At 34.9% G+C, this 27581-nt stretch overlaps 2 protein-coding genes across 3 annotated transcripts in view; one reads left to right on the top strand and one right to left on the bottom strand.

The window, feature by feature from the left end:
• The window catches only part of LOC142337901 (potassium channel subfamily K member 1-like), a 38877-nt gene extending 18457 nt beyond the window's left edge, over positions 1–20420 (top strand). For both annotated transcript variants that reach the window (XM_075387533.1, XM_075387532.1), the window contains exons 3-7: positions 3326–3451; positions 4054–4212; positions 11133–11277; positions 18714–18808; positions 19657–20420. In XM_075387533.1, coding sequence (XP_075243648.1) covers positions 3326–3451; positions 4054–4212; positions 11133–11277; positions 18714–18808; positions 19657–19940 — 809 coding nt within the window. In that variant the 3' untranslated portion in view covers positions 19941–20420. The remainder of the gene's footprint in view (positions 1–3325; positions 3452–4053; positions 4213–11132; positions 11278–18713; positions 18809–19656) is intronic.
• Positions 1–27581, bottom strand: part of LOC142337902 (uncharacterized) — a 519657-nt gene that overhangs the window by 210609 nt on the left and 281467 nt on the right. The gene's annotated exons all lie outside the window — the stretch shown is intronic.

Below are 27581 nucleotides of genomic sequence, written 5' to 3'. Positions count from 1 at the left end.
TATCAATTTTATACGCCGACATCAAAAGCTATCGTTCAGCTTTATATGCCTATAGTATAAACTTGCTAAACTCCATACCCATTCTGTTAGATAAACGTTTACCAATGTCTTTAGTTCCCCGCGAATCATTATTAGCTGTCTTAGATTCAGTTCATGATAGCCAGAAACATTCAACAGATCGTTTGTCACTGGCAATACCCATGAAGGATCTCATGTCATATTATGATGCCAAACTTGTTTACGAAATTGCCACCGTTGAACAAGGATTACTTTTGACTCTAGCAATTCCTCTAGCATCCCGTCAAACTTCATTTCACGTCTACAGTGCACACGTCATCCCAATGCCCCAACAGGATCCTAAAGAAGTCCTTCAATGGATCATCGAAGGTCCATACTTGGCAATTTCGCAGGATTCCATGGAGACGACTACATTAACCCAACAACAGCTCGATAACTGTCTAGGATCCTCAACTTATCGTATATGCCACGATACTATGGAGACCCATCTAGCACAATCGTCTTGCTTAGCAACACTCTATTTTCACGCGACAGTTGTTGCACTTTCTGTATGCCAAACAGAAAAAGTAATGCTCCCAACGCCTGAAACCGCCAGAAATCTCGGTTACGGGATTTGGCTAATCATGAGCGCAAAACCATTAAAATGGAGAGAATACAATTTGAACGATGCCTCGTTGCCAACTAGTGAAGAGGAGGAGGGATGTCAACTCTGCATAATAACTCTCCAATGCGGAATCCAATTGATCAGCAAACACATCAAAATCCGACCGGACCTCTCGAGTTGCCAAACAATTCCAGCAACTCGAATCGATGTTAAACTTGCTGACCCTCTTCAACACCTCATTTCATCGTTACCGGAATTTGAGAAACTCCCTTACTTTACGTCGAAAACAGATGCTAACATTGAATTGTTTCAACAATTGAGAGTAGAAATGATCAGAACAACTGACTCTCTTAAACAAGCCGATTTAAACAAAATAGCAGCCCCTTTGGTCCACAAAATGCAACTTCTGAAGCCGTCCCTGGTCGACAAGTTGGAATCTTATGTTTCAATAAAGCTTTCCCTTACTCTGACTATTACAGTCTTCATTCGAAATCTTCTCCTTCACATTCTAGTAATGTATCTGTATCATAAGATCAAATTTTTCCAACGAATAACCCCCAATTTTATGAATTTCTCCGATGGAAAAATCCCTCTTAAACCAGTAGTTTCGGTTGCAAACAGTGAGTTGACAAAGATACAGTCCCTTGACCATAAAATGAAAAATTTGATGACTATTGTTGGAGAAACAAACATAGATAACAATATAGATGCACGTCTACTGAAAATCGAGGAAGAAATTCAATACCTTGACAATGAAATATGCGTTCTTAAAACAATGACCGATCACAAAGTTGATATCTCTGCAACTACACAAAAGCCCAATTTGCCGATTAGACGATCAAAATCGACAATTTCTATGCGCTCTAATCGACTGAATCCCGAATTTCTTCAACAACTTAATAACGACTGTATGGAAACTGACGAAAACGCGACAGAAACTTAAGGGTGGCTCCTTATTAACATTTTATCTGTGTATTCTATCAAAAAAATTTATATCTAAATTTTTCATTAAACGTGGGTAGTGTAACGTCCTAAAGTACGTTTTATATAGTAATCGATATATCTTTTCCCCAATTTTACTGATCGCCTTATTTAGTGCTATACTTGCTATAATCTCAAGGCCATATATAGACTTCATTTTTCTGCCTTATTAAGATGAGAAAATGTATATTTATTTTATTAACATCCTGTAAACTTTCTCAAGTATATTTGTCTTAAAAACCATTTAACTATCTTTTGTTATTTGATTTACCCATAATAGAGGAATTTGTGACAATGCTAGCCTGTATTTATATTTACAATGTAAACTTTACTATGTTCATCTTATTCGCCCGGCACGTGCCAGCACGCGCCAGAACTTCTATTTATCTTGATTTAATCTTGATGTATTTGTGTAAGTGATTACTCAAATGTAAATACGGCCCTCAGGTCTTAAAAAGTAATAAACTAAGCAACACAACCAAGATTGTCAAGTTGAAAATCAGTAGACAATTAATTCAGTCTTAGATTGGAATCTCTTTCTCTAGTGACAAAACTTATAGCTGTCGGCCCTGCTCCGAAGCAATATTGAAACTGCTCAGGCCCTGAACAATTAATCATGCGAAAAGAATAATTTAAGTAATAAAAGCCATGCTACTAAGTAGTTAATTAAATTAGCGGGAAACATTACTTCAACAAATTTAACACAATAATATAGCCGGACTAAGGTATATTACAAACCAATATCAATACCCTTAATCAAATCAATTTTCATTCTTACCGTTACGAAGAGTTTCATTGAGTTTTATATGAAAATGGGGGGGGGGGGGGGTGATCTATAAATCTAATCTAGTCTCACTTGGGGGTTCTGGTGTTACAAAGGGAGGAAAACTTTTTTTTATCTAATGGACGTCTCAAATCAAAACATGTCACCAAGCTTGGAGGCATCAAAAAATTGTCATCCGGATCAGAAATTTCTCAAGGCGGGTTGGTCAGATCCAATTTTGTTCCAATAGACATATCTTCTTTTCCAGACGAGTACTGATTCTAAAGTCTTGATTGAAATTCGTCCAGGTTGATTAAACGTTATTTAGGACGCTATAATGTAACGCTAATATCCTCGGGAAAAGAATCAAACTTTTAATTTGACAAAGATTTTTATCTGAAAATCTGCAACAAAAAACTGAAGACCCATTTTTGATAACACCGCAAATGAATTTATTGTACTCATAAAAAAAGAACATTGTTAATTTCCTCTGATACACATAAGAATAAAATGCAAATGGTAAAAGAGGCAATGTAAAGTTAAGAATATAACATTATGTAAAATTATAAAATCATTAATTTACTTAATTAAAAATTTGACATTACATTAGTAAAAAATGGCCTAAAATGCTAGCATAAAATGTTCTCACAATTTAATATGTACATCATGAAGATTAAAAATAAAAATTAAAATCTAATGCTCTTAATGTCATCTTTCATATCAGTTACTTTTGGTTCCTTCAAAAATACTTTCCAAAAATATTTTTTCAGTTCTTTTTTTAAGGAAGCTTGCGATGTTGTTTTCAGTCTAATGCTAATATCCCCGGGACAAGATTCGAATTTTGATTTGACAAAGATTTTTATCTGAGATTCTGCAACAAAAAACTGAAAACTCATTTTTGATAACAACGCAAATAAATTTATTGTACTCATTAAATAAATGCTGATGTAACGTTTTAGAGTTTATTTTCGAAGTGGAGTTTGGACAGCTGCATGGCTTCTCAGCCCAGCAAGACATGAAGAAAGACAACGGATGGTCATTCGGGTCCTCTCTTCTGTTCACAACTAGCATCGGAACCACTGTTGGTCAGTTCCTTTTCTGAATCCTATTCTTCGGTTTTTGGAGGCGAGTGCCAAAATTTATGAAACTGTCTCTCCTTCTTTTTTTTGACATGAACAAGATTTTTCAAAAAGCAAAAAATTCTTTATCAAAATTTGATTGTCGGCTCACATTTTTTAGGTTTGTTTGTTTTGAAAAATTTAGCTGACAAAGACAAAATTTTTCATGTCAACAAAATAAAGCTGCCCCAATGATCCGAAACTTGATGCATCTACACCTGAAGATCTTCAGTTTTTCTTTTTTGCAAAACTTGTGATATCCTGGCAAGATTTAGTTAAGGTAAGATGTTAAAATAAAATTTGTTGATAGAGCTTAGCATGATACCTGATGTCTTGAAACCCACGCGTAGCTCTTGCAAGTTTGTACATATCTTGACGTTTTTTTTTGCCAAAAATCTGATTGTATCAATAAATCAATTTTCGTTTTACTGGGATTAAAGGTATTTATAGATTCAAATCTGCAGAGCTATTAATTTTCCAAAAAATAGGTCTAATTTTATGAGCAATTTGGTCACTTTTCTTCTTTCGTGAAAATAGTTGCAACTATATTTTGACCCTTACTGTTTCAGGGTACGGTCACTTAGCGCCTGGTACGAATAAGGGCAAATTCCTGACTGCCCTTTTGACCGCTGTCTCTGTACCTTTGACTCTTTTACTCACAACTGTCATGGTCATCAGACTGCTCAAGTTCACCCGCAAAGTGAAGTACTACCTCGAAAACAGATACGGTAACTACACAAACACACACTTTCGGTTACTTTCTGACGTGAAAATGACGTCATTCGGCTATTTTTATTCTGTCATTTTTGTAGATGAAAATGACGTCATTTAACATGGATTCATTTTCTTCTCATACATTTGCAGTGATCAAACACTTTAAAATTAAATTTGAATTTGTTGGACTTCGCAGTTTTAAACTTCATATAACGCATTTTTAATGTTTAAGGGTATTGAAAGTACTTTGATTGAGCGAAAAACTTTTAAAAACAAAAGAACGGTAAGGAAATCTAATCGGGCACAGGTATTTTAATGATGGAAAATAATGGTCTCATATCAATATCTTTTAACTAGAAATCCTTATGTGCAACACTGAGAATCCTTAAGAAAATGGCCTCTAAGCACAAATGGCCATAATCACTTGAAATTTGGTACCCATATATTTACTTATTCTAAGGTCATTTCTATTCAATTTTATATAATATATATCAAACACACAATTTATATTTGGTTGGCATTTAAATTTCTGACTTGAAATGAGGCCAATCCCACTAGTTCTATTCCAAAAAATTCTGAAACGGAATACTAGACAGCAATATTTTCAATGGTCCACTTTTGAGAACATGTGTACCAGTCAGCGCATGTATAAAATTATTTGTAGCGAAAATAACACCATCTTTCACACTTTCAATTGAATATGCGATTATTAACTGTAGTGGTCATGCTCTTGGCCGGTTAATTGGCCGACATACGAATTAGCCGACACACCTTTTAGTCGACACTTAAGCAAATATGGCTACTCGAAAACTACAGTTCATGATAATAACCCGCGCGCTTATTGGGTAAAGCAGCGTCCCTTAGTTTTAAAACAAACAATGGTGAACAAACAAAACAGTCCCAGACAAAACAATCCCGGACAAAACAGTCTCAAATAGGAAAATATTCCCAGACAAAGCAGTCCCAGACAAAATAGTCCGAACTAAATATGTAGTCAAACATATGCACATCAATTAACAAAGAAACCCATAAAATTTTCATATTATTAGTAGCCGCCCTCATCTTCTCAGCCGGCTATTATAGCGCTCCTATTTTTTACAATCCAAGAATTGGATTGTATTGGTGCTCTGTCTTTTTTTATTTTTGTAAGATGTTTTCACACCTTTTTTCATGACTGAGCTTTCAAAATGGGATAAACAGGTAAAGCTCAGCTGGCATCAAGTTTCATTAGAGGCCCTTAGCCGCGTTTAGTAGTTCTTCAAGTACCTAGAGTGGTGAAGCTACTGGGAAGGCCGTAATTCAAGGTTAGCAGGTCATTTTCAGAAGTTTTTGAGCCCAAAATGTGGCAATTGTTTCGTCTTTTTCTCGGATTTTTTGTCGGACCAGTCTGAAATAGAGGTTTGTAAAAGTTGGTAAAGCTCTTTTGCGAAGAGCTATATGTATTGCTACACCAAACATAAACACGGTAATTTGTTTTAATTTTTCAAATGTTTTCAAGTTTTTTGAATATTTTTGTTGTTTCAGCTCTTGGTGTCACATTAATAGGTTATTTTATAGTTTCTAATGGTAATGGAATGGTTTTCAACTTCACGAATTGTACCAAATTTTTTGATAAAACTTGCAAATTTTTCCAATTTTTCCAGCATTAATTGTCATTATTCAAGTTTTCCAACTACAGGGAGCAAGACATCTCGTCTGCGATTTGGTAATAGTTTAATTCAAAATTTTTATTGGCCATGGCATAAGACAATTTTTTCAAATTTTTGAAAATTGTTTTCATTTTTTAGGTTTCTCTAGCCTGAACAGCCAAAACATTTCCCTTAGGATTTGATAATAGGCTACTGCATAGTTTCTGGTGGTAATGGGGAATGTGTTTCAAGATTATAATATTACAAAAATTCGCGATTTTCAAATTTGAATTTTTTCTTTGACATCCTGAAAATTCAGTCTTTTTCCTCAGTGGCCAGGGGTTTGCTGCTATTCAGTTTGCTAGTATGTTATAGCAGAGTTTCTAGTGGCAACAAAATAGTTTTCTTGTTCTTTAGATTGCAAAAATAAGTAATTTTTTAAATAAAGCTTGCAATTTTATTTTTTTTGATGGTTTTCAAATTTTTTGAATTTTTTTTGTCATTTTCTGAGCTTAACTATCTTTATTGGCAAACGAAACTTTTTAAATGTTGCAGATGAGTTAAAAGACAGAACTCTACAGAGTGGAAAAATGAATTTGAACGTTTTTTCCTGACTCATTTTTGAAAAATATCTTTAAATTTTTCCTTTTCATTTGAAGCATTTTTCACATTTCGTTTTGAAGCATTTGTCATTTTTTTCGAAATTATCTACCTTTATTATCAAATTAATCTCTTTCAAGTCTTTTGCGTGAGCTAATGACTATATTGCATTGTGTCTTAAATGGCCTTCAGGTTAAAAGCTTCAAGAGTTTTAGGATTAATTGTTTTTTTTGTTTAGTGTGATTCTTTTAGTTTCTCAACTTTCGAGATTTCGTCTTTTTGGCTGGGATTGTTCAATTGATCTGCTGGTCAGGTAAATTAGGCCTGTTTTTCATTCAATTCCTTAGATTGTATTTCAGGATTTTTCCTGCTTTTTTTTACTTCTTCGAACAAAGAACTGTTTCGCTTTAACTCATTTTGCCGCTTTTTCAACATTTTGCGTGAAATCTTTTTGACTTCTCTAGGCTATTTTCTCTCTTCTCTCATTCTGCTAAAAGTAATTTTGAACATCAGTTGCTCAGCAAAGCAATTCAAAATGAACGGAGTCAGTATTAAAATTGAAGTCAGAAATAGAAACGGGATAAACCCATAAAGCCCAATTTTAGATGCCCGCTTTTTGAACGTCGTTCCTCTAATTATTAGTTACCTCTCTCTAAAGCTTATTGGTATTGATAGTAGTCCCTGTAGCCTCTCTCTAAGAAACAGAAGTATGTTCAGGTACGAAATGCCATCAAAATAAATCGGAGTTAAAAAATGTTTTTGTACAGAAATCTTTTTTTTTCAATATCTATTTCAATCCCAATCATGCTGATTGGAATCATTGACGGCCATTTTCCGGCAATCTGCCGGGTATGTTTTTATTTCTTTGTACAAATTTTAAGCTAATTACAACATAGTTTTTGCCAAATAATGTACTCTGAAACAAGTTTTTGGTTTAGTCCTAATTCATATCAATTAAAAACAATGCATTCAGAAGCTTAACTCATAGATTAGTTTTTTTTAATTGTTTGTAGGTTATATTAATAATTGCTTCAATATTTTTAGGACTATTTTGTCTGGGACTGTATTGTCTGTTTTGTCTGGACTATTTTGTCTGGCACTGTTTTGTCTCGGACTATTTTGCAATTTGGGACTGTTTTGTCTGGGACTGTTATGTCTGGGACTGTTTTCTCTGGGACTGTTTTGTCCGGACACGCAAACAATATTTGGCTATTACTGCTAGCTAATTGACCCATGCCTCAGCGGCCCGTGGGACTTGATATGAATCTATCACAACCAAACAAATTATTACAGCCAATCATAATTAAGTCGACGCTTCTAATAACACTATTTAAATCACAGCTTTGATTTCGGTCTTTTCACGTCGCCTTGATGAAATCTGTCGGCCAATTGGCGTGTCTTCTAATTTGTGTGTCGGCTAGTACCCCTAGCCCCGGTCATGCTAATGGATAATTTTTATCCGGTCTGCAAATCAATTTTTCATCTCCGTTGAGGCAGTAAAGCTACAACAAAGTATTGGATCACAGCTATTACGGCTCTGATTATGTAAGGAAGAAAACATGAAAAAGCGTGAATAATGCATGACTTAACTCTCAACATTTTTCCAATCCTTATATTTAATTTGGGGATTAAGAGCTTGATATCAGACCTACTGTTTCCTGTCAAGCCAATTTTGGCCGATCGATATCTTCTGCGAACAGATACAGAAGGGATATCATTGGAAAGCCCTTGAAAATTAATTAGACTGTTGAACACTTTTTGCAGAGGAGACATCAATTTTTTGTATCGCGAAAACTGTTCCACCTTTTCGCGTTTTATATAGAGAGGAGTATTTGGAAAAAATTAAATGCATCTAAAAGCTAAAAAAAATTTTATCATCAAAAAATTTAGTAAGTATAAGTTATATATAATGAACGGCTGAGACTTTGTAATGAACGGCAATAGAACAGATTTTGTAATTATTAGCTATCCTGTGAAAAAGTCAATGATATTACTTTGTAATAATTGGGGCGTAGGCAAATAAATTTCTCACAATAAAATTTCAGGAAATGGTTGTGTTATATTAAGAGTCTGGCGTTTTTAATGTCAATTTTGGCGGACCCATTTTTTTGAAGAGAACAAAACAATGGTATCATTGAAAACTCTTGACAAATTGAATTCTTCCTTTCAGCTTTTTAATTTGTACTTATTGCTGAATTTATGGCTAAAAAATTTCTGATATTCAGCGATCTCTGGAAATGTTTTCATTTGTTTCTTATTTTGTTTTTTTTTACAGCAATTGAGCTTCAAAATTGCAAAAAAATTACCTGGGAAGTGCATCAATTTGTTGAATTCATCCAGAATAATTTTTTGATTAACTATCTGACCTGATAAGTTTTGTTTGACTGGAAATTTATAACAACATATTGACAATATAAATAATTTCTTTTGTTCTTCGAGAAAAATTTCTAGAATGAAAATTGCTGTCAGTGAAATTAGTCACTAGCTCCGAAAGTTTTTTTTTCATGTAGCCAAAAGACCTTTTAGCGCTGTTGACAACTTACACTTATACTGTATTTTTGCAAATTTTTTGTCTTCTACTCTGATATGAAAATAGAAAAATAGCAGTCCGTTCCATATTCAACTATACCTCTATTTGTTGATTGAAGGTAAAAAATTGTTCTTTGGCTGGTATTTTGAAAACTTTTTGCCAAATCTTTCTTTAGTTTTTCAGTTTTGCCAATTTTCGTGTTTAAAATTTGCTTTGTCAACTCTTTCCGATTTCTTTGAATTGAGCATGAATTCACTCATAAGGAATATAACGCTATATTAAAATTATATAGCGTTTTATTTTTCCCATTCTGTCTAGTGGGGAAAAAGTTTTGGGCAACTCTCAGCAGCCGCAAATAATTGGAATAAAGTAAACTTTAACTAACAAAAAAGTTCTCTCCAGGTCGTACGAATATGTACCACGAACAAACTTAGAGGCCAGAAAGCGATCAATTAAAAAAAATTATTCAGAAAACTGAGTTTTCAATTCATGATGCTGTACAGCTCATGTTATGGCGTATGGCCAGCTTTTTTATAGCTATTTTCTTATCTTTTCCGTTTGTGCCCCCCCCCCAGTACGTTATGTGCCCCCAGTTACAGAGCACGTGCCATTACATAGAAAAACCTTATGTAAAAAAATATGGCACGTGCGTCTGTGGGGTGCAAATAATATGCACCCACTAAGCTGGGGGGGGGGGCAAACGGAAAAGATCTATTTTTGATGATTAAATCAGGATATCTTGCTTAGACGCAATCTTTTCTTATGATATTTTAGTTTTTTATTTGATTGGCTTGCTTGGTTTGGGCAAATGCTTATTACCGATTCTCGTCTTTGGCATTTTTGCTCATTGAATTTTGTGTTGGTGCTCATTTCATTGTCAAAATTAGCCATGCTCTGGTTTTGTGTCTGCTGTTTTTTTTGAAAATCAAAAAGCTCAGGCACACTTGAACAATTCGCTGAAAAAGCTGAGGACGTCATTGTGCACACTTTTTGTCAACCAAATAGTTTAAAATATCAGATTTTACTGACTAAACTGATGTCAAAAAATATCATTTTTGCAATTCTCAAATTGTTGCGATTTGATTTCTTCCTTGAGTGACATGATGCTAGAAGACTTTTTTTTGCATTCTGTTTTTGCTTTCATAGTATCAAGCAGATTAATTTTTAGCTTGTCAATTCTTGACGTAATCAAATATTGTCAATTAATACTCTCCACTTCTGGCGTTGAAAAGTTGACTCAATTTAAAATTTTAATTACGTTTGAAGGATTTTGACCTGAAAGTGAGATTAGATTCGGTTTCTCATAGATCTTTTTTATAATGTTAAAAGACCAAGAAGTATTAAGTTATATTACAGTATACGTTTTCTTGGTTCCATTTAGTTAATAATTGTAAATAGTAATATGTTGTATCCTAGTATCATAGCCAAATTGATTGATTGGTAAAAATTTTTTCAATGACTTTGACGTATGGATAAAATGTTTTGGCTTTACCCCCCCCCCCCCTCCCTCTCCCCCCCCCCCCCCCCCCAATGTTCATATAGTGTATAGTCCTCGTTTTATACTTACCATTAGGGGGCCATAATGGGTGAGGGGGCTCTATTATAATTTCGTGGGGGGGGGGGGGGCTTTAGGTAGCTACCCAGTGAAACGAAACTTGATACACCTTGCCATGACATGCAAGATCTTGTTAACTCGTGCAAAACTTGAAACATCTTGCCAAGATCTTGATAGACAAACATTTCTTGGAACACCTTGATAAGATCTTGACAAGATCTTATCAAGACATGTCAAGAACTTTTCTTGGCAAAACTTGATAAGATCTTGATAATTCTTAACATATAGAAAACGTTGTTTCTAAGCAACCCGGAATGAGGTGGCGGAAAAACATGGCAAGATCTATGTAACATGGCAAGATCTTGGTAAGATTTTCCAAGATTAAGTATGTTTCTTATCAAGGCTATCAAGTTTCATTTCACTGGGTATTATTTTCTTATGCGCCCGTCGAGACCAAGACCAAGATTACAAGATTTTTGTAAAAGGGATTTCCAAAAAAAAGCTTGAACTGAATCGTAGACTCTTGTGTTTGGCAATAACATTTAAAGTCAACGGTTCAGTAATATGATATAAGAACCCTAGATTGAAAACGTGAGAAATTTGGGGCTTGAATTTGTGTAGGTTCCTGCCTGGGTCTGTTCGCCACTCGGTTCCTGCACTTGTGTGGTATGTTCACGTGTGTGCTGTCCTTCTTCGTGTTGATCTCTGCCATCGTGTTCAGAGGAGCAGAGCCATCTTGGAATATGTGGGAAGCTCTCTACTTCAGGTACTCCCATCACTCTTAGACTACTATCTTATACGAGACCTGATTTTATAAGTCATTATTCATTCATCACTGTCGAAGTTTGAAGTAAGTATTGAAGTCGTATGTGTCTTTTCTGAAACTATTTTTTACTTGAATTAGTTGCCTTTTCGGTTGAGTTTTTCGACCTTGAATTGTTACTAAATTCGTCGATATTCAAAAAACTTATTTCAAAGTACTAATATTGATTAAAATATGCACACAGTACAAAAGTTTTAAAAAGAGAGACTGGCATCGGCTATTCTTCGCAAAGGAATAGCTTCAAGTGTGTCAGAAAAATTGGCCGACAGAGCGTTTAGCCGACAAGGAAAAAATGAGAAATTTAGCCGACAGTTTAATGATTTTGATATAAAAAAAATGTGTGGGCGATAAATCAGTAGTTCCGTGGACCGTTGTCTTTGGAGTGGAGTCGGGTGGCGCTCCACTCGGCCTCTTCATGACCGCACCCCACTGGCGGGGAGGGGGTAGATTCAGCCACAGATAAACCTTCGGTGCGCTATTTGATAAAAACTGTGCCGTATATTTGCCCGCTTAACAAATAATAAACTGGTCGATCAGAGCTTCAGAATAAATCTGCTAGCTCATTTTATGTTAATTGTCGACTAAATATCTCATTTTTTGTTGTCGTCTAATCACATTGTCGGCCAAAACGGCGGCCACTTGTTGCTAACGAAAAACCATGGTTTTCATGGCGATAGGGGGAAGATCCAGGAGTAATGGGTCTTTTTTTTATGAATCAAAGTGTAGAACTGTTAAATTTTTGCTCCCTGAGCCTACGACCACCGTTGGAAAGACGTCTTCTTACACTTTTTTGTTCAACAATAAAGCAAGGATTTCGCAGATTAGTCGCTTTGGATTCGAACTGCGGACTCAGTGAACCAAAACTTGATACAACTTGATGAGAAATACACCCAAACTTGGCAAATCTTGCCATTTTCATGACATGGCACTTAATATCAAATTATCAAGATTTGTTTGAACTTGTAAGACCTATGCATACGGGCGTCAAGAACAAGATCTTGGGAAGATAACCTAGAACGATGAACCATGACTTGGCTGAACATACTAAGTTGTAAAATTTATAAATCACCTTTAAGCAAGATTAAGTGAAAACTTAAGTGAAACTAAAGGACAAGAACGAAAAAGTAAAACTTTCTTAAAATGTTCTGACTGAAGTTTAAATTTTAGTAAAATTAAAGAGCCTCTAAGATTGATGTTTATATTGAGGTTAATAAATTCAAACCAGTCGAATAATTTTGCTTCCTTTTGGGCTAGTTCACTTTAATATGGTCATGAATTAAACTGTAGCAGGAACGAGTTTTTTTTTAAATATTGGAGGCTCAATTAACCGACTTCAAAGAAAGCAGGCCAAGCAGAAAAAATAATTTGTTGACAAACTGTTATTGTTTCAGCTTCTTCAAATGAAAAGGTCATTAAGTTGTATTTGGTCTTTATTAATCTTGTTTTTTGAAATCAATTTATGCGCTTTGTTGACTAATACTCTAAGCACCCTTGAAAAAGTGTGGCCACAGCTTTGCCACTCTTTTGTCTCTGTGAAAGTAAAAATAAAAACTGAACAAAAATCTACCATGCGGTAAAAATGACCGAAATTGGTAATGGAATGATGCGATGAAGGCCTGATAGATAAAAGACTAGGAATATCCCAGGAATATTAGCCGACAGGTTCTTTAGCCGAAAATAAAATATTAGCCGACAACTTAATTCTGATCGGTCAAAAAATTTGATTGGTCGAAAAATAACTAATTTGTCCGAGAGTTATAGCTGGTGCCGGGTCGGGTTGTCGGCTTAAGTTCCCATTTAGGATTATCGGCTAAGCTCCTTGTCGGCCAATTCTGCAATCGCGTTGAAGGACACTTGGGAACACAGGCGTTGTCGTAACTCACTCACTTAGAACAAACAATAACAACAAAAAGGCTTTCATGGTAATATGGGCGCCATGGAATGGTTCAAAATCCTTTTGAGTTCTTCAGTCACGGTACAGTAAACATGAAAGCGTATGTTTTTTTTACATAACAAAAGTGATGAAGTGAAAAACTGATCAAGTTTATTCGATTGAAGTTGTTATTTTTTTAAAACAGAGACCTGGTAGTTTTGCGTCAACAAAACAACTAAAAGTGGTTGATTCGTAATATTTAAAGACGTCTTAAACATATAAGGATGGATCAAGCGATGAGGTAGAAATTAGGTTTTGATAATTGTCACACTATAAGCTCGTCGGATATTCTTTGAAAGTAACGGACAATTTTTCCCTAGGCTCAAAAAAGTTTTTTTTTGACAAAAGTATAAAAATAGCCGGCTCTGATGTGTTCTTTTTTATCTCGGAAACGGTGAAATTAAACTTACGTTTTTAACTTTAAGTTAGTGTTGATTGATTCAGTGCTGAAGCTCAATGTTAGCTAACTACGGGAAGTTGAGCAGATCTAATTGTTGTCGCAAGTTGATGAGATGTATGGTTTGGGCAAAAGTTTTGGAACTCTTAGCTTGCGCCGAAATGGTTCTGGGTAGAAACTCTGAGTATAATTAGGTAAGTATTATTTGATCCGACCCCCACTTTAGTGGGGAGGGAGGAACTATATACCCAACTGAGTTTTTCTTTGTTCAGTCAATTTTGACCGATCTATATATTCATCGTATAGAATTGTGTGGTATCATTAAAAAGGCCGTCGGCTAAAATTTTTGATAAAATCTTTAAAATTCAAACTTTCACCAAAAATGGCACAAAACTTGTTTTTTTGGTCCGCTTTGTTAAAGTTTGCCAGACTTATTGACCTAAAAACCTTAACACAGACTCCCTAACCTCAAAAAGCGCACTAGTTGCAATTAGGCGCCGTATGGAAGTCTTCTGGAATTAAAATTTTGCCGTTTTTTGCAGATTTAACTCGATAATTATACACAATGCATCGTTGTTTTTTTTTAATATTTGAAGAATTCCACTCAACAATTGATCTCACAATTCGCAAACACTTGAAACACTTGGTCGCTTGGTTTGCTGGGCGCGCGACAAAATCAGGGAGAGGTTCGATAATATCATGGATTCTTAGAATCAGAGACTTTTTGGTTTTTATTTTGATGCTGCCTTTTTTCAAAATGTTTTGCTATTGCTTTTTTTAATGTTAATTACTGACAATAATTTTTATTCAAGGCTCCGTTAATGACAGCTTCAATTTACGTAAATTTGAGGCCAAATTTAGTTACAGTTTGTTTTCAGAGAAACAAAGGGTTTTCATGGCTTTGAGGAAGAGTTTAATAAATTTTAACTGAAATCTTGTCTTTTGCCTTCAATTGTTTTTCTTTTGGCAATCTGATTTTTAAGTTTAACCACTCAAAGATCTAAATTTGTTCCTCAAAGGTGCAAGTGAACCTTTTCCATTCATTCGGCTGTTACCTAATGTCTCTTGTGTTGTTGAATGTATTTGTATTGAGGAAATTTCTGTGATTTTTTGAACTTGTCAATTTTTTATTTTACTTTTGTCAACTTTTTGCTTTTTCTCAGTAATTACAGGTCAACCTTTCATCCTTGTAGAATACAAATTAATTGTTTGGCCGTTTGTTTTAACAGAAGATTTTCTTGCATTTAGTACTACAAGTTTTCATACAAAATTTTCTGATTTTTGTGCATAATTGCCCATATTTGCTGTTGTTTTTATTTCTTTTGTAAATTGTCACATTATTTTACAATCTAACTGAAAAAAAGTTTACAAAATTTCAAATTGAACATATTTTTTGTTTTCATAACATTTGGTTTGAAGGGCTACGACACCGTTCTGTTGCAGAAATTGGTAGAGTTTTTTTTATTTTTGCCCTTTGTTTGTTGTTAATTTTTATTGTCATATGCCAAATATTGTCTAATTAAAGGTCTCATTGGCCAACTATAGATAAACAAAGGAACTGTATAACTGATATTGGTAAGTAGCTAATGGTAGACTTTCGAATTAAATTTCTAAAAAAAAAAGAGTAATAGTATTCTTGAACTTAACCCTTTTTGTTCTGGCTTGCGTTTTTTTTGTGTTTTACAATGTTGTATCATTTTCGTAATATAGCCTAAATATTTAGAGCTCTTCTTAATGTTTTGTTCGATCAAACAAAAATTTTTCTGTTGTTTAAACGTTTTAAAGGATGTCTTCATGGCTTAGACAATTTGTTTCAGAAGAATTTTGTGAAGATTAGATATTTTTCAGTTTTTGTGATTCTTTTTGTTGTCATTTTGTGGTAGTCGTTTTACGAAAAGACGTTATGATGATCAAAGGGGACGCAAATGAAGATGTTACGTTCTCTCGGTTAATATTTCATAAATTTAATGGCTTCAAAACTGTGGTTTCGTTAACTTGTTTGTGAAATTTATTAGTTCGGCTTGTTTTAAATGTTACTTTATAGTCTTATGATTTAGTCTCATTAATAACAGTCGCAATTAGTTTTCCTAGTAGTTGCAAGACAAACTGTCTACTCCTTTAGTCGAAAGCTTTTGTTGGCTATGAGTTTTGAAAATATTTGTTTTAATAAAAAAAGAGATCGATTTTTGAGATCTGTCATTTTTTTTAATTAACTTGTAGCTAAGCATCTCTATATACATTTTACATCATTCATCTATTGAAATACAATTTGCTCTTCATAACGGTTTTTTTTCAAATGGTCGTTTTTCTTGGAACAACCAGTTTTCATAAAACCAATTTTCGTGATTTTTGCATATTTGCACTTTTTTGTAGATTTTTGTTTTCTTTTCACAGTATCACAATAATGCTCAACATTTGATTTACAATTGTTGTCATCTGCTAAAAATGCAAACGAAAATTTTCATTGTTTTAGTGATCAGCTTAATTTTTTATTGATTGGGGGGACATCGTTTTCGTGAATAATTTTTCATGCAAATTTTTCGTTTTTACCTGTATTTGTCGTTCTTTTTGTAGTCGTATGACATATCCTGGTTATTGAAAGGCCTCAGTTGCTCTCTATTGAGGTATAAAAGAATCTCTCAATGATTTCTTTTGATGCCCATTGTTTCTAATCAGTTCGAATTTAATTCTTTTTTAAAAAAAAAGAAATGTTTTAATAAACGCATTGAGGAAAAATCCCGTATTTTGTTCCAAAAAAGTACCGATTAATCTTCTTAGTATAAGGTTTTTCTGATGCCATTTTGATTTGGTTATAAGTGGTTTTCGAAAAATGGACAAGGAGTTTTGGTCGTAATTGATATTTGTAACTAATTGATTTTTATTGCCGTTTTTTCTGGTAGTCATATTATGGTAGCCACAGGTCTCATAGGTCCTCTAGAGTAGATTATTTTTTTCTTTTAGTAGTTTGTTGAACGATATGTCGATATGTTAATTTTTTCATCTCATTTGGTAGACAATTAAGTGAATAATGTAGATGAGCGGGGTCGGAGCTTAATGTGCGAACGCACATTACCGAGCCTCCTTGTTATATTTTAAAGTGCAACAGGACTCCACAATTTAGGACTCTTTTTAAAATGCAACCGGTGAATAAGCAAACTTGATGGCTAACTCTGCTAAATGCGGTTAAAAAATCGACAATTAAATCTGAAAATGGGCAATGTTTGAAAAAAAGTGAAATACAAATAAAATCAAGGAGAAAATGAAAAGGCATTTTTATTTAATTTTTACGTAATTGATCTTATGCTGATAAAAAAAGAAGAGAATACAGTTAACTTAGCTGAAGGAAATGAGAAATGTAATTCAGAACTTCGAATTACTCTTTAAAAATTTCGGTGAAATGAATGGTCCAGACACGCAACCGTTTTTTGTCTGTATATGCCATTAAATAGATCAGTGCTCTAGAGAAAACTATTTGACTTGCAAGTACTTAACCTCTGGTTCGTTAGTTTTTACAAAGTTTATCATCTATTGTTAGAAACTTGTAAAATATTATTATAAGAGAACCATCCCATCTTAACCCGGGTAGACATAGTAGCGTTCTAAATTGCAACAAAGAATTTTGCCAATAAAATAATAAACGTCACCAGTTCCAATTTGATCTCAACCTGAAACCTTAATTTTTATTACCGCAGTCAAACTGTGACGGTTATCTGCTAAGGTTCTTGTAAAATTTTTGTATGATTGGTAAATATATTATGAGGTCTTACAAGACTCTTACCAAATAACTGCTATTGGCAATACTCAGACAAAATTGTAGCAAAGAACCGTTATTTGCAAGAATCTTGCAGATAGCCGTCGGATTTCGACTGAGGTAATAAGCGGTGCCAACCATTTTTACGGCCTCAGAACTGTGGAATTAACTGCATTTAAGAAAACAAATTGCAACAAAGTTATGTTGACAGGTAGTTTTTCTAACGAGCCTAATCTTATAACCCCTGTGTAGAGCTTTGAGGTCCTGTTAACACAAATAATAAGAGTGTGCTTGGGAAAGCTGTGTGAAATGAGCCTTTTTGTTTTGTCTAATAGAATATGAAAAAAGGATTTATAATCGTTTGTCCCCCCACCCACCAGTAGCTGTATAATAACATTCTATATTATTCTTGGCTGTGTTTTTAAATCCTATACACTGCTAGTTATTGATAGTTCCACCTCTAAATAAGCTTAACAAAACCATTATCAGTGCCACGGACTGTATTTTAGTTTGTTCAGGCGATCTGTTCCGAAGTGAACAAACATTAATATCAATTCTTTGGGGGTGGAAAGAGAAAGGGGCTGCGCATATTTGCTTCAGATTAATTGGGGACAGTGTTGTTGACCTGCCTACCTTAAAAACTAAGATTTTTAGTCAACGGATAATTCCAACAGTTAAATGGTCATTAATATATAAATTTGTTGAATCAGTCGCAAATGGCAATTGATGAAAAACCCATTGATTTTTTTAAGTAATTAAGATTGGCGTATTTGTAGGTGGCCCGTGGGACTTGATATGAAACTATCACAACCAAACAAATTATCACAACCGAAATTAAGTTTCAAAAAAAGGCGGCTTATTTCCCTGTTTTTTCCCTCAGGGCTTAGTTCCTATCTAAAAATAGGTGGGGGGGGGGGGGGTTTCCGTGTGGGTACATTTTCTAGACCCACTGGTTATAATTCAAGGAATTATGATGTTTTTTAAAAAAAAAACTAAATTTACGTCTCCAAAAAACTAACAGCAATATTTCAGAAGTTGAAAAATGAGAAATAGTGATGAAGGGCGTATAGAAGGGAATTAAGGAAGATAATTAGAAGATTATGAGCATGCGATAGATTGTTTTGATTTTAAATTGAAGCTTTGATTCTTTAAGTTAGGCCTCATTGTTGAAAAAGACCATGATCAATTAAAGCTGCATTTGTGTGAAATAAAACAATGGGCCAACCCAAATAGAAATAATTGAGTTTTTTAAATTGAAAGTGATGATGAATAAGGGGTGTTATTGTTGGGCGTTGTAGTATTGTGAGCGTGTCAACAGTGGGATTGGGTGACTATGTTCCTGGTGCTGATGTTCATGGAGCATGGAGAGATGTATACTTCGTATTCTGTTCAGGTAACTCCATCTCAACACACTCCTCATTGTTGCTATCTGACTATTAAAAAAGCAGTTTTAACTTAATGAACTCTATCTAGTTTAACTTAAACCCAATTCATTGTTCACACTGATTTCATGTCATTATACTCCAAAAACGCGTTCTAAAAAGTTATTCTAACGACATTCAGAAGAGGGGAACCCAACCTCAACCCCCCCCCCCCCCACCGCTTTGTATGTTGGTTTAAAGGAAAGTCTGATTGTTACAGTTGAGAAAGAACAACCTAATGTTGTACGCAGTTTCTGCATACGATAAGCTTGACATCGCTTGATAAGAAGCTCTACTTGTTCAACGTATACTTGGCTAGGGAGAAGAAGCCTTGAGGAGCAAGAAAGAACAAGAGACCGGGTTATGAGAAATGCCCAATTTTAAGAGCTTAAGACCAGTTGGTGTAATTGGGTAGCACACTAGGCTTGCAAGTAAGAGACGCTGGCTAGAATCCAGTACTGGTCAATTTTCACAGCAGCCATACCTGCTTAGAACCCTCTAATACTGAGCATATAATTTTCATGCTAGCAAAACTGTTTTCAAGAGTTTTAAAAATAAAAATTCTCGCACATTTTGGATTCCACTAGGACATCTATGAGTTATGAAACCTGTCTATATTAGTAAGTCTAAATTACTAAGCAGTTTAAATTTCTCCCCAGAGCTATGAACAGCCTTTTAATTTTTTGGGCAAGATTCATTTCTTACAAGATTCATGCAAGATTTGAATCTGCATATCAATAGGGTAAGCACTTTCTGTCTTTGAGGGTCTGGACATGCCAACTGGTCGGGTATGAGAGGTAGCAGTCCTCTTTGATTTCAGTATTCCTGGTGATTGGTGTCGTGTTTGCCTTGTTGGTTCTTGAAACCCTGTACGAGATACCAGAACTCGGAATCCACGTGTACCTTTTGCCCACAGACGAAGACTCAATTTGTGACAATGTCGACTTCGTCAACCGAGACAAACTCGACGGTGCCGATTTCCCCGCAAACCTCGATTCCGAAACAATAAGTGACCCTAGCAGCAACTCGGGCAGTGCAAATGGAAAGCCGACTGAAAAGTTGATCACGCCCCAAAATGCCAAACCCACTTATGGTGTCAAATAAATTATTTTGATTAGCTTCTTGGGTTATAAATTGAGTTTATATCAATAACTGATTTACCAAAACTTAATTTTTAAACCCAAATGTGATACTTTTAAGTTCTCTGCAGAAAATTAGTCGAAAGTTATTTCATGACACGAATTCTAAATTGCCGCCTTAAATTTAAACTATATTTTTATGAAATTGTTAGAAAGAGTTTTTTCCTGTGAATTGGTCAAATTGTCCTTAAATTCTCAGCTTATCCTTAGTAATTATATATTTTAGAGAATTTCCAGCAATTTTGCGAAATTGTTGTTCGTTTCTTAAAATGATGCAACAACGTTAACTTGATTGCTAGTTTTATTTGATAAACTAGCTCACGCCGGTTCGGAATTATTTAGTTTAATTAAATAAATGAGTAGTGAAATTGTTTATTGTGCGGGGAGCATTATTACAAATGGTATTGTAAAAACCGGATTAATTGTAAATATATTTTTTGACGCACGGTCTTTTTGAAGAGGCTAGGCTAATTACTGTGACATATTACTTAGGTGGCAAATCATATGAAGCATTAGGAAACAATTTGTACGATTTGTTCGTGAACGGTAGGGGTGTTGGGGGGGGGGGGTGTATTGCAATTGGATCAGAGCTGGAGGGGGTCCTTTCACTCAGCCTTGGTTCCCTTTCTGGTGAATACTGTTTCTGAAATTATTTCTACATTTTTACATAACTTTCAATAACTCAGCAAGCTCACTGGAAGTTAGTTTTTGAACTTCTTTGTATTTCTTGCAACCAAATGTTTCAACATTAGAAAAAAATTTGGTCAGATTTCGGGAGAAGACGACCCGGTACCAATTATTTTCCTGTGCTATTATTTTACCTGTGGTACGAAATCAACAAGCTAATCAATTGGAAAGTTGTTTGTCAGCTTGCTTTTAGAAGTATTTATTGACAACCAAGTGCATTTCATGACTCGGATCTTTTCCGCTTGTGCCCCCCACCTCAGTACCTTATGCGGATCTATTCTGTTTCAGCTCCCCCAATGTTTTTTATGACCCCAATTACAAATTATATGTTGTTATATAGCACGTTACTATGTAAGAAAATAGCACGTGCGCCTGGGGGTCATAAAAGATTTATGCTCACTAAGCTGGGGGGCCGAAACAAAATAGATCCCGTTATGCACCCCCCACTTACCGAGCACGTTTCATTACACAGTAAATCACGATCTACTCTGTTTCGGCCCCCAGTGTTTTTACCCCCCCCTCCCCCCCTCAGTTACAAATTATGGACATGCCAACTTTGGGTCTGGGACCTCAGCCTGGGTTTGTGATATAGCAGCCCTCTTTGATTTCAGTATTCCTGGTAATTGGCGTCGTGTTTTCCTTGTTGGTTCTTGAAACCCTGTACGAGATACCCGAACTGGGAATACACGTGTACCTTCTGCCCACAGACGAAGACTCAGTTTGTGACAATGTCGACTTTGTCAACCGAGACAAACTCGACGGTGCCGATTTCCCCGCAAACCTCGATTCCGAAACAATAAGTGACCCTAGTAGCAACTCGGGCAGTGCAAACGGAAAGCCGACTGAAAAGTTGATCACGCCCCAAATTGCCAAACCCACTTATGGTGTCAAATAAATTATTTTGATTAGCTTCTTGGGTTATAAATTGAGTTTGTATCAATAACTGATTTACCACGACTTGATTTGTAAACCCAATGTGATACTTTTAAGTTCTCTGCAGAAAATTAGTCGAAAGTTATTTCATGACACGAATTCTAAATTGCCGCCTTAAAATTTAAACTATATTTTTATGAAATTGTTAGAAAGAGTTTTTTCCTGTGAATTGGTCAATTTGTCCTTAAATTCTCAGCTTGTCCTTAGTAATTTTAATTTTTAGAGAATTTCCAGCAATTTTTCGAAATGCTTGTTGTGTTTTTCTTAAAATGATGCAACAACCTTAACTTGATTGCTAGTTTTATTTGATAAACTAGCTCACGCCGGTTCGGAATTTTTTAGTTTAATTAAATAAATGAGTAGTGAAATTGTTTATTGTGCGGGGAGCATTATTACAAATGGTATTGTAAAAACCGGATTAATTGTAAATATATTTTTTGACGCACAGTCTTTTTGAAGAGGCTAGGCTAATTATTGTGACATATTACTTAGGTGACTGAATCATTTTATGATTGGTTAGTGAACGGTAGGGGTGGGGGGGGGGGGTTGCGATTGGATCAGAGCTGGAGGGGGTCCTTTCACTCAGCCTTGGTTCCCTTTCTGGTGAATACTGTTTCTGAAATTATTTCTACATTTTTACATAACTTTCAATAACTCAGCAAGCTCACTGGAAGTTAGTTTTTGAACTTCTTTGTATTTCTTGCAACCAAATGTTTCAACATTAGAAAAAAATTTGGTCAGATTTCGGGAGAAGACGACCCGGTACCAATTATTTTCCTGTGCTATTATTTTACCTGTGGTACGAAATCAACAAGCTAATCAATTGCAAAGTTGTTTGTCAGCTTGCTTTTAGAAGTATTTTTTGACAACCAAGTGCATTTCATGACTCGGATCTTTTCCGCTTGTGCCCCCCACCTCAGTACCTTATGCGGATCTATTCTGTTTCAGCTCCCCCAATGTTTTTTATGACCCCAATTACAAATTATATGTTGTTATATAGCACGTTACTATGTAGGAAAATAGCACGTGCGCCTGGGGGTCATGAAAGATTTTTGCTCACTAAGCTGGGGGGCCGAAACAAAATAGATCCCGTTATGCACCCCCCACTTACCGAGCACGTTTCATTATACAGTAAATCACGATCTACTCTGTTTCGGCCCCCAGTGTTTTTTACCCCCCCCCCCCTCCCCCCCTCAGTTACAAATTATGTATTGTTATATAGCACGTTTCTATGTTAAAAAAAATAGCACGTGCACGTGCACCTAGGGGCGTAAAAAATAAGCTCACTAAGCTGGGGGGGCATAATAGATCCGTAAAAACTATTATGTAAAAATATGGCACGTGCGTCTGGGGGTGCAAATAATATGCACCCACTAATCTGGGGAGCACAAACGGAAAAGATCCCATGACTTTCACAGCTCTTGCACGAATAAAAACCTACCTTTCAAATAAAAATTTTTCAAATTTTTTCTTTATTTTCACCTTTGTGTCCCTCTTTTAGTGTTCTTTGCGTCCTTTTATGCATTTCAGAGTTTTCGCTCTCTTTTGAAAATCCTTGGAAGTCCACGCCAAATTTTGGATTTAAACGTTAGGTTTTTTAATTATGTGCATGTTCCACATTAAGGTTTCCAAAATCTCGGAAGCAGCTGGCAGTAATGACAGTAAAATGAGAACCATCTGATTAAGATTAAATATTTAACTAGTAAAAAAAATGATTCCGCGCAACAAAAGAAATAATGAGGAAGAACAAAGATCAGAGTCAGGATTTTATATAGGCATTTTTGATCTGGTGTAATATACAGAAAAAATGTTTGCTTTTCACGTCTTACTTTTTCGAGCAAGTTTTTACTATAGAAATAATTTGCAGCCAGATTTTTTTTTCAAATTCCTAAGAAATCTTTGAACTAAAGTTTGTTCGTAATTCAATTTTTTGAAGATTCGTAATTCAATTTACTGTTGTCCTCAGTAAATAAATTGACAATACAATCACCAGTTACCGGTTTTTCTGGCCAGTGATGTTCTGTCGGTGCAAATTGTCGCCCTCTGTCCTGCGTTTGTGAGAGTTTAAGCGCCACCGGAGAGAACTGTGTTGCTTATGTATCGGTCTGGTGGTACGATACTCATTCTGAGCAACTCTCTTTTTAACAGCTAAACTAGTTATTATAATTCACTGTCAGCCATTAAAATTAACCAACGAGGAGGAAAAAACCTAACAAGATTCGGTAATAAAAAGTAATTTAGAAAAAAAATTTAAAAAATGGCTACAGAGACATGTCTTTGAACTGTGACATTTTAGAGTCTTGTGGAAAAGCCTTGAAGCACGTGTTTTGATTTTCAAGATGTGTGTTTTGTGTTGAAGAGAATTGTATCTCTTAGAGGCGGTTCTTGAAACAAATTTTTAAGGCAGCAAGTCCTGAAAAATGAAACTATTCTAAGACCTCCGATTCTCGAGAAAAGCAATCTGCGAGTGCTCTAGCATAGAACTCATCCTTGCAGTGAGGAGCTATTGCTAAGAGATTGTTATAAATCGCTTTTTTCGGAATGGGTGTGGCATATTAATTTCCACCCGCGGTACCACAAATTGAATGTTTGTTTGCCGTGCATTCAATCAGTGGCCACAGCTTGAATACGTTTCATAACACTTTGATTGATATGGGTATAGGACGTTGGTTTGCAACCTAGAAGAGTAAATATAGGGAATAATTGCAGATGGGATTCAAGTTCCTCGAAGCACCTATGTAAAACCGCTTTTTCGATGAGAATTGTATAGTTCGTATAATACGGCGAGGTTATGTTTAAGTTCACGGAAAGCAAACGTGACCTGATACGAAGAAGATGATTGGTTCTTTTCATTTGGAGTGGCATGAACAAATTGTTGCGAATACTGTAGGGTTTTTTTTTTGTTCCGACCCCACTTTTAGTGGGGGGAGGAACTATATACTCAACTGGTTTTTTTTGTTCAGTCAATTTTTGCCGATCGATTTATTCATCGTGGAGAGTTGTGAGTGGAAAAATTAGAGAGCCCGTCTAGCGTAGAATATGGAATTAAAAGGATTTTTTGACTTTCGTTTTTTACAGGGAGTTATCGAAGTTTAAACTTTGAGAAAAAATAGTGAATTCCGTTGTTTTTGTTCATATTTTCCGTAATTGTCGAGCAAATTTTTGTAAATTTTGCCAAAAAATCTTGAAATTGTTAACTTTATTGGGATTGATATTATCTTATAAGATAGAGGGGGTTGCTAAATTATTCGATCTCAGCTTTTTGGCTGAAATTTATGCAAAATTTTTCAAAAATCAGGCTTTTTTCGTCAAAAATGGGACCTTTTTTGGCCGGCTTTCACTGAATTTCCTGAAAGAAAACACCTTAAAACTGCCGTCATATTCATCGCAAGCTTGAAGAGAGAGCTAGTTGCACTCTCGCTGGTTTTAATAGTCTTCAGAAATCGTAATTTTTCCAAATTTTTGCAAATTTAATCACGATAATTAAACGAAATGCATTATTTATTTTTGATATACTTAAAAATTTTGTTTAAAAAGTTATCTATTTCGTAACCATTTGAACAATTGAATGTCTTCATAGTCGGGCAGCAATATCAGGGCTGATATTGATCTTACCTTGGATCCATACGGTAAAAAATTTTAGATTTTAATGGGGTGCGGCCTTTTTTTAAAAAAAAAATTCCGCTAATGGTTTCTTGTGCATAATGCTAACAAGAATTTCAAATGAGGGCTCTTTTATCGACAGATAATATTTACAAAAAATGATTACCAACGACCATATTTTATGGTCTCAGAGTAAAGCTCGTGTTTTTTATGGCTCTGACCAATTGCTTTCGTAAATATTTGTGGATTTCTTATGTTTTGGATTCATTTTTTAATACTTTTTGTACTCCAATGACTAAGTCACCCCAATCAGTGATCGAATTGCTGATTAGGAGGTATATTTGAATCAGACAATGATTTCAGTTGTTGACTAATGTCTCTTATAACATTGAATTCATTTGTTTTAAGAAAATGTAGAGGAATTTTTGAAAATGTAGACGAATTTCTCTCAGCTTCGGCGTAGTCTCAGTAGAAACAAGCAAAAACCCATTTCTTGTTTGTCAATAAATTATTGTCTGTAACGGTTTTATAATCAACTCATGGGTTCTTGGTTTCGACACTACGAGCAGATTTGTTTAGTTCATTTTCTTTCGTTGTCGAGTTATTACTTTATTGACAGATCCAGTTGAAGATAAGTATAGTTGGGAAAATGAACGGGGTCAGAAAAGAAGTATCCGAATATGTTAATTGTTTTTATTGAATAGATGCTTTTGGGCTGAGACACTGTTCTCTTGCAAAATTTAGTGAATTTTTTGCGTAAATTTGTCTTTCTTTTGGTTGTTATACGACATATACCTGATAATGTTTGCCCTCAATTGCTTCCCCAGGACATATAACAACTTTTTTTATCCTTTCAGTATATAGCTATTTCTTTTAGTAACTTTTAAGCTATTTTTTTTAAAAAAAGACTTTTTCAACTGTTTCCTCTCTGTTTTGATTATTGACACAAAGTAACTCAATCTCACTAATAAGAAGTCTCAAATACTTTTGTTGACTCAAACATTGTTTTCGCGGTTGTTTATATGTTTTGATTGATTGCTTGGGTCATATAGTTTAATAAGAAGTTTTTGAGAGTTCTCTACCGTTCACTTTTTGGGTTCTTTCTGTTGTCATTTCTATGTAGTCCTCTTAAAGGGAAAACCCCGTTGATTTTCAGATGCAAACCAAGTAATGTTTTACAGCTCTTGAAGATAAAATCTTGTAAATGTAATACCTTGAACACTGTGGTTTCAATTTGTTTGTGAAGTTTTGGCCTCTGCCTGTTTTTGTTATTTTGTCGTATCGTGACTTAGTTTCATTAATAACAGGCCCAGTTGGCTTTCTGAGGTGTTGCGTCTTAATTGATCTCTTTTTGTTGAAATCTTATGTCTGTTATGAAATTTGAAACTAAATTGTTTTCCAAATATTTGAAATTTTATAGCTCACTAGAAACGAGTCACAGCCCGTTTCTAGTGAGCTATAATTAAAATATTAATGGTTTTAGTGCCAACCATGTGTTTCTCGGTTTTGTTACTACTGTTACTACAAAATTTTATAACATAATTGAGATTTTTAGAGATTTGTTTTTTTAAAGGGCTTTTGTTTTCATTAAAATTATTACGCTATTGGTAGGTCCCATTGGCTTTGAAATATTGCGAAATTGAACATTTTCATTGCTCTTAACAACAATTTTATGGTTTCAACCGTTTTAGCGGTTTCACTGCTATTTCGTGCAAAACTTAGTTTTGCCGGTATTTGTCCTTCTTTTTGAAGTCGTATGACGTACACTGGATAACGACGTACACTGGATAATTAAAATTTTTAGTGATTTCTCTTTTTCACTAATGATATTAATCCTTTTTGAAATCAATTGTTTTCGAAAATAGAAACGTATTTCTGAACTTCGAACTTTTTTGCTCTGTTTGTCGACCTGTTACCCAGTCGCATTGAGAACAGGTCCCATATCTTTTCTATTGCAGTTAAGGTTTTTTGTTTAGGTTTCATCTTATTGAAGGTTGATTTTGTTATACATTTTTTTAAAATATAGACATCAAGTTTTGGTCGTAATTAATGTTTGTTATTTAATTTTTATTATAGTTTTTTCCAGTAGTCCTATTAACAACGAGTTTTATCGGCCCTCTAACGCGGCCTTATTGTATTCGATCATGGTTTTTTGAGCGATATATATTTGTTTGAAACTTTTCTATCGGTTCATCATTTGTCAGTCAATCAAGTCAAGAATCAAGAATGTGGATGAGCGGGTTCGGAACATTATGTGCGTACGCACATTACCGAGCCTCATTGTCAGTTTTAATAACACAATGCGATTGATTGGTGACATCCATCTCTTCCGCTTGAGGCACTTGAAAACAGGCCTTTATGGCCTAATAGTGATCTCCCAGGG

This window comes from Convolutriloba macropyga, chromosome 4 (genome assembly GCF_964194025.1).
Source record: "Convolutriloba macropyga chromosome 4, txConMacr16.3, whole genome shotgun sequence".
NCBI classification, from domain to species: Eukaryota; Metazoa; Xenacoelomorpha; order Acoela; family Convolutidae; genus Convolutriloba; species Convolutriloba macropyga.
Note: the sequence above shows the minus strand (reverse complement) of the source record. Positions and strands in the feature narration are given on the sequence as shown.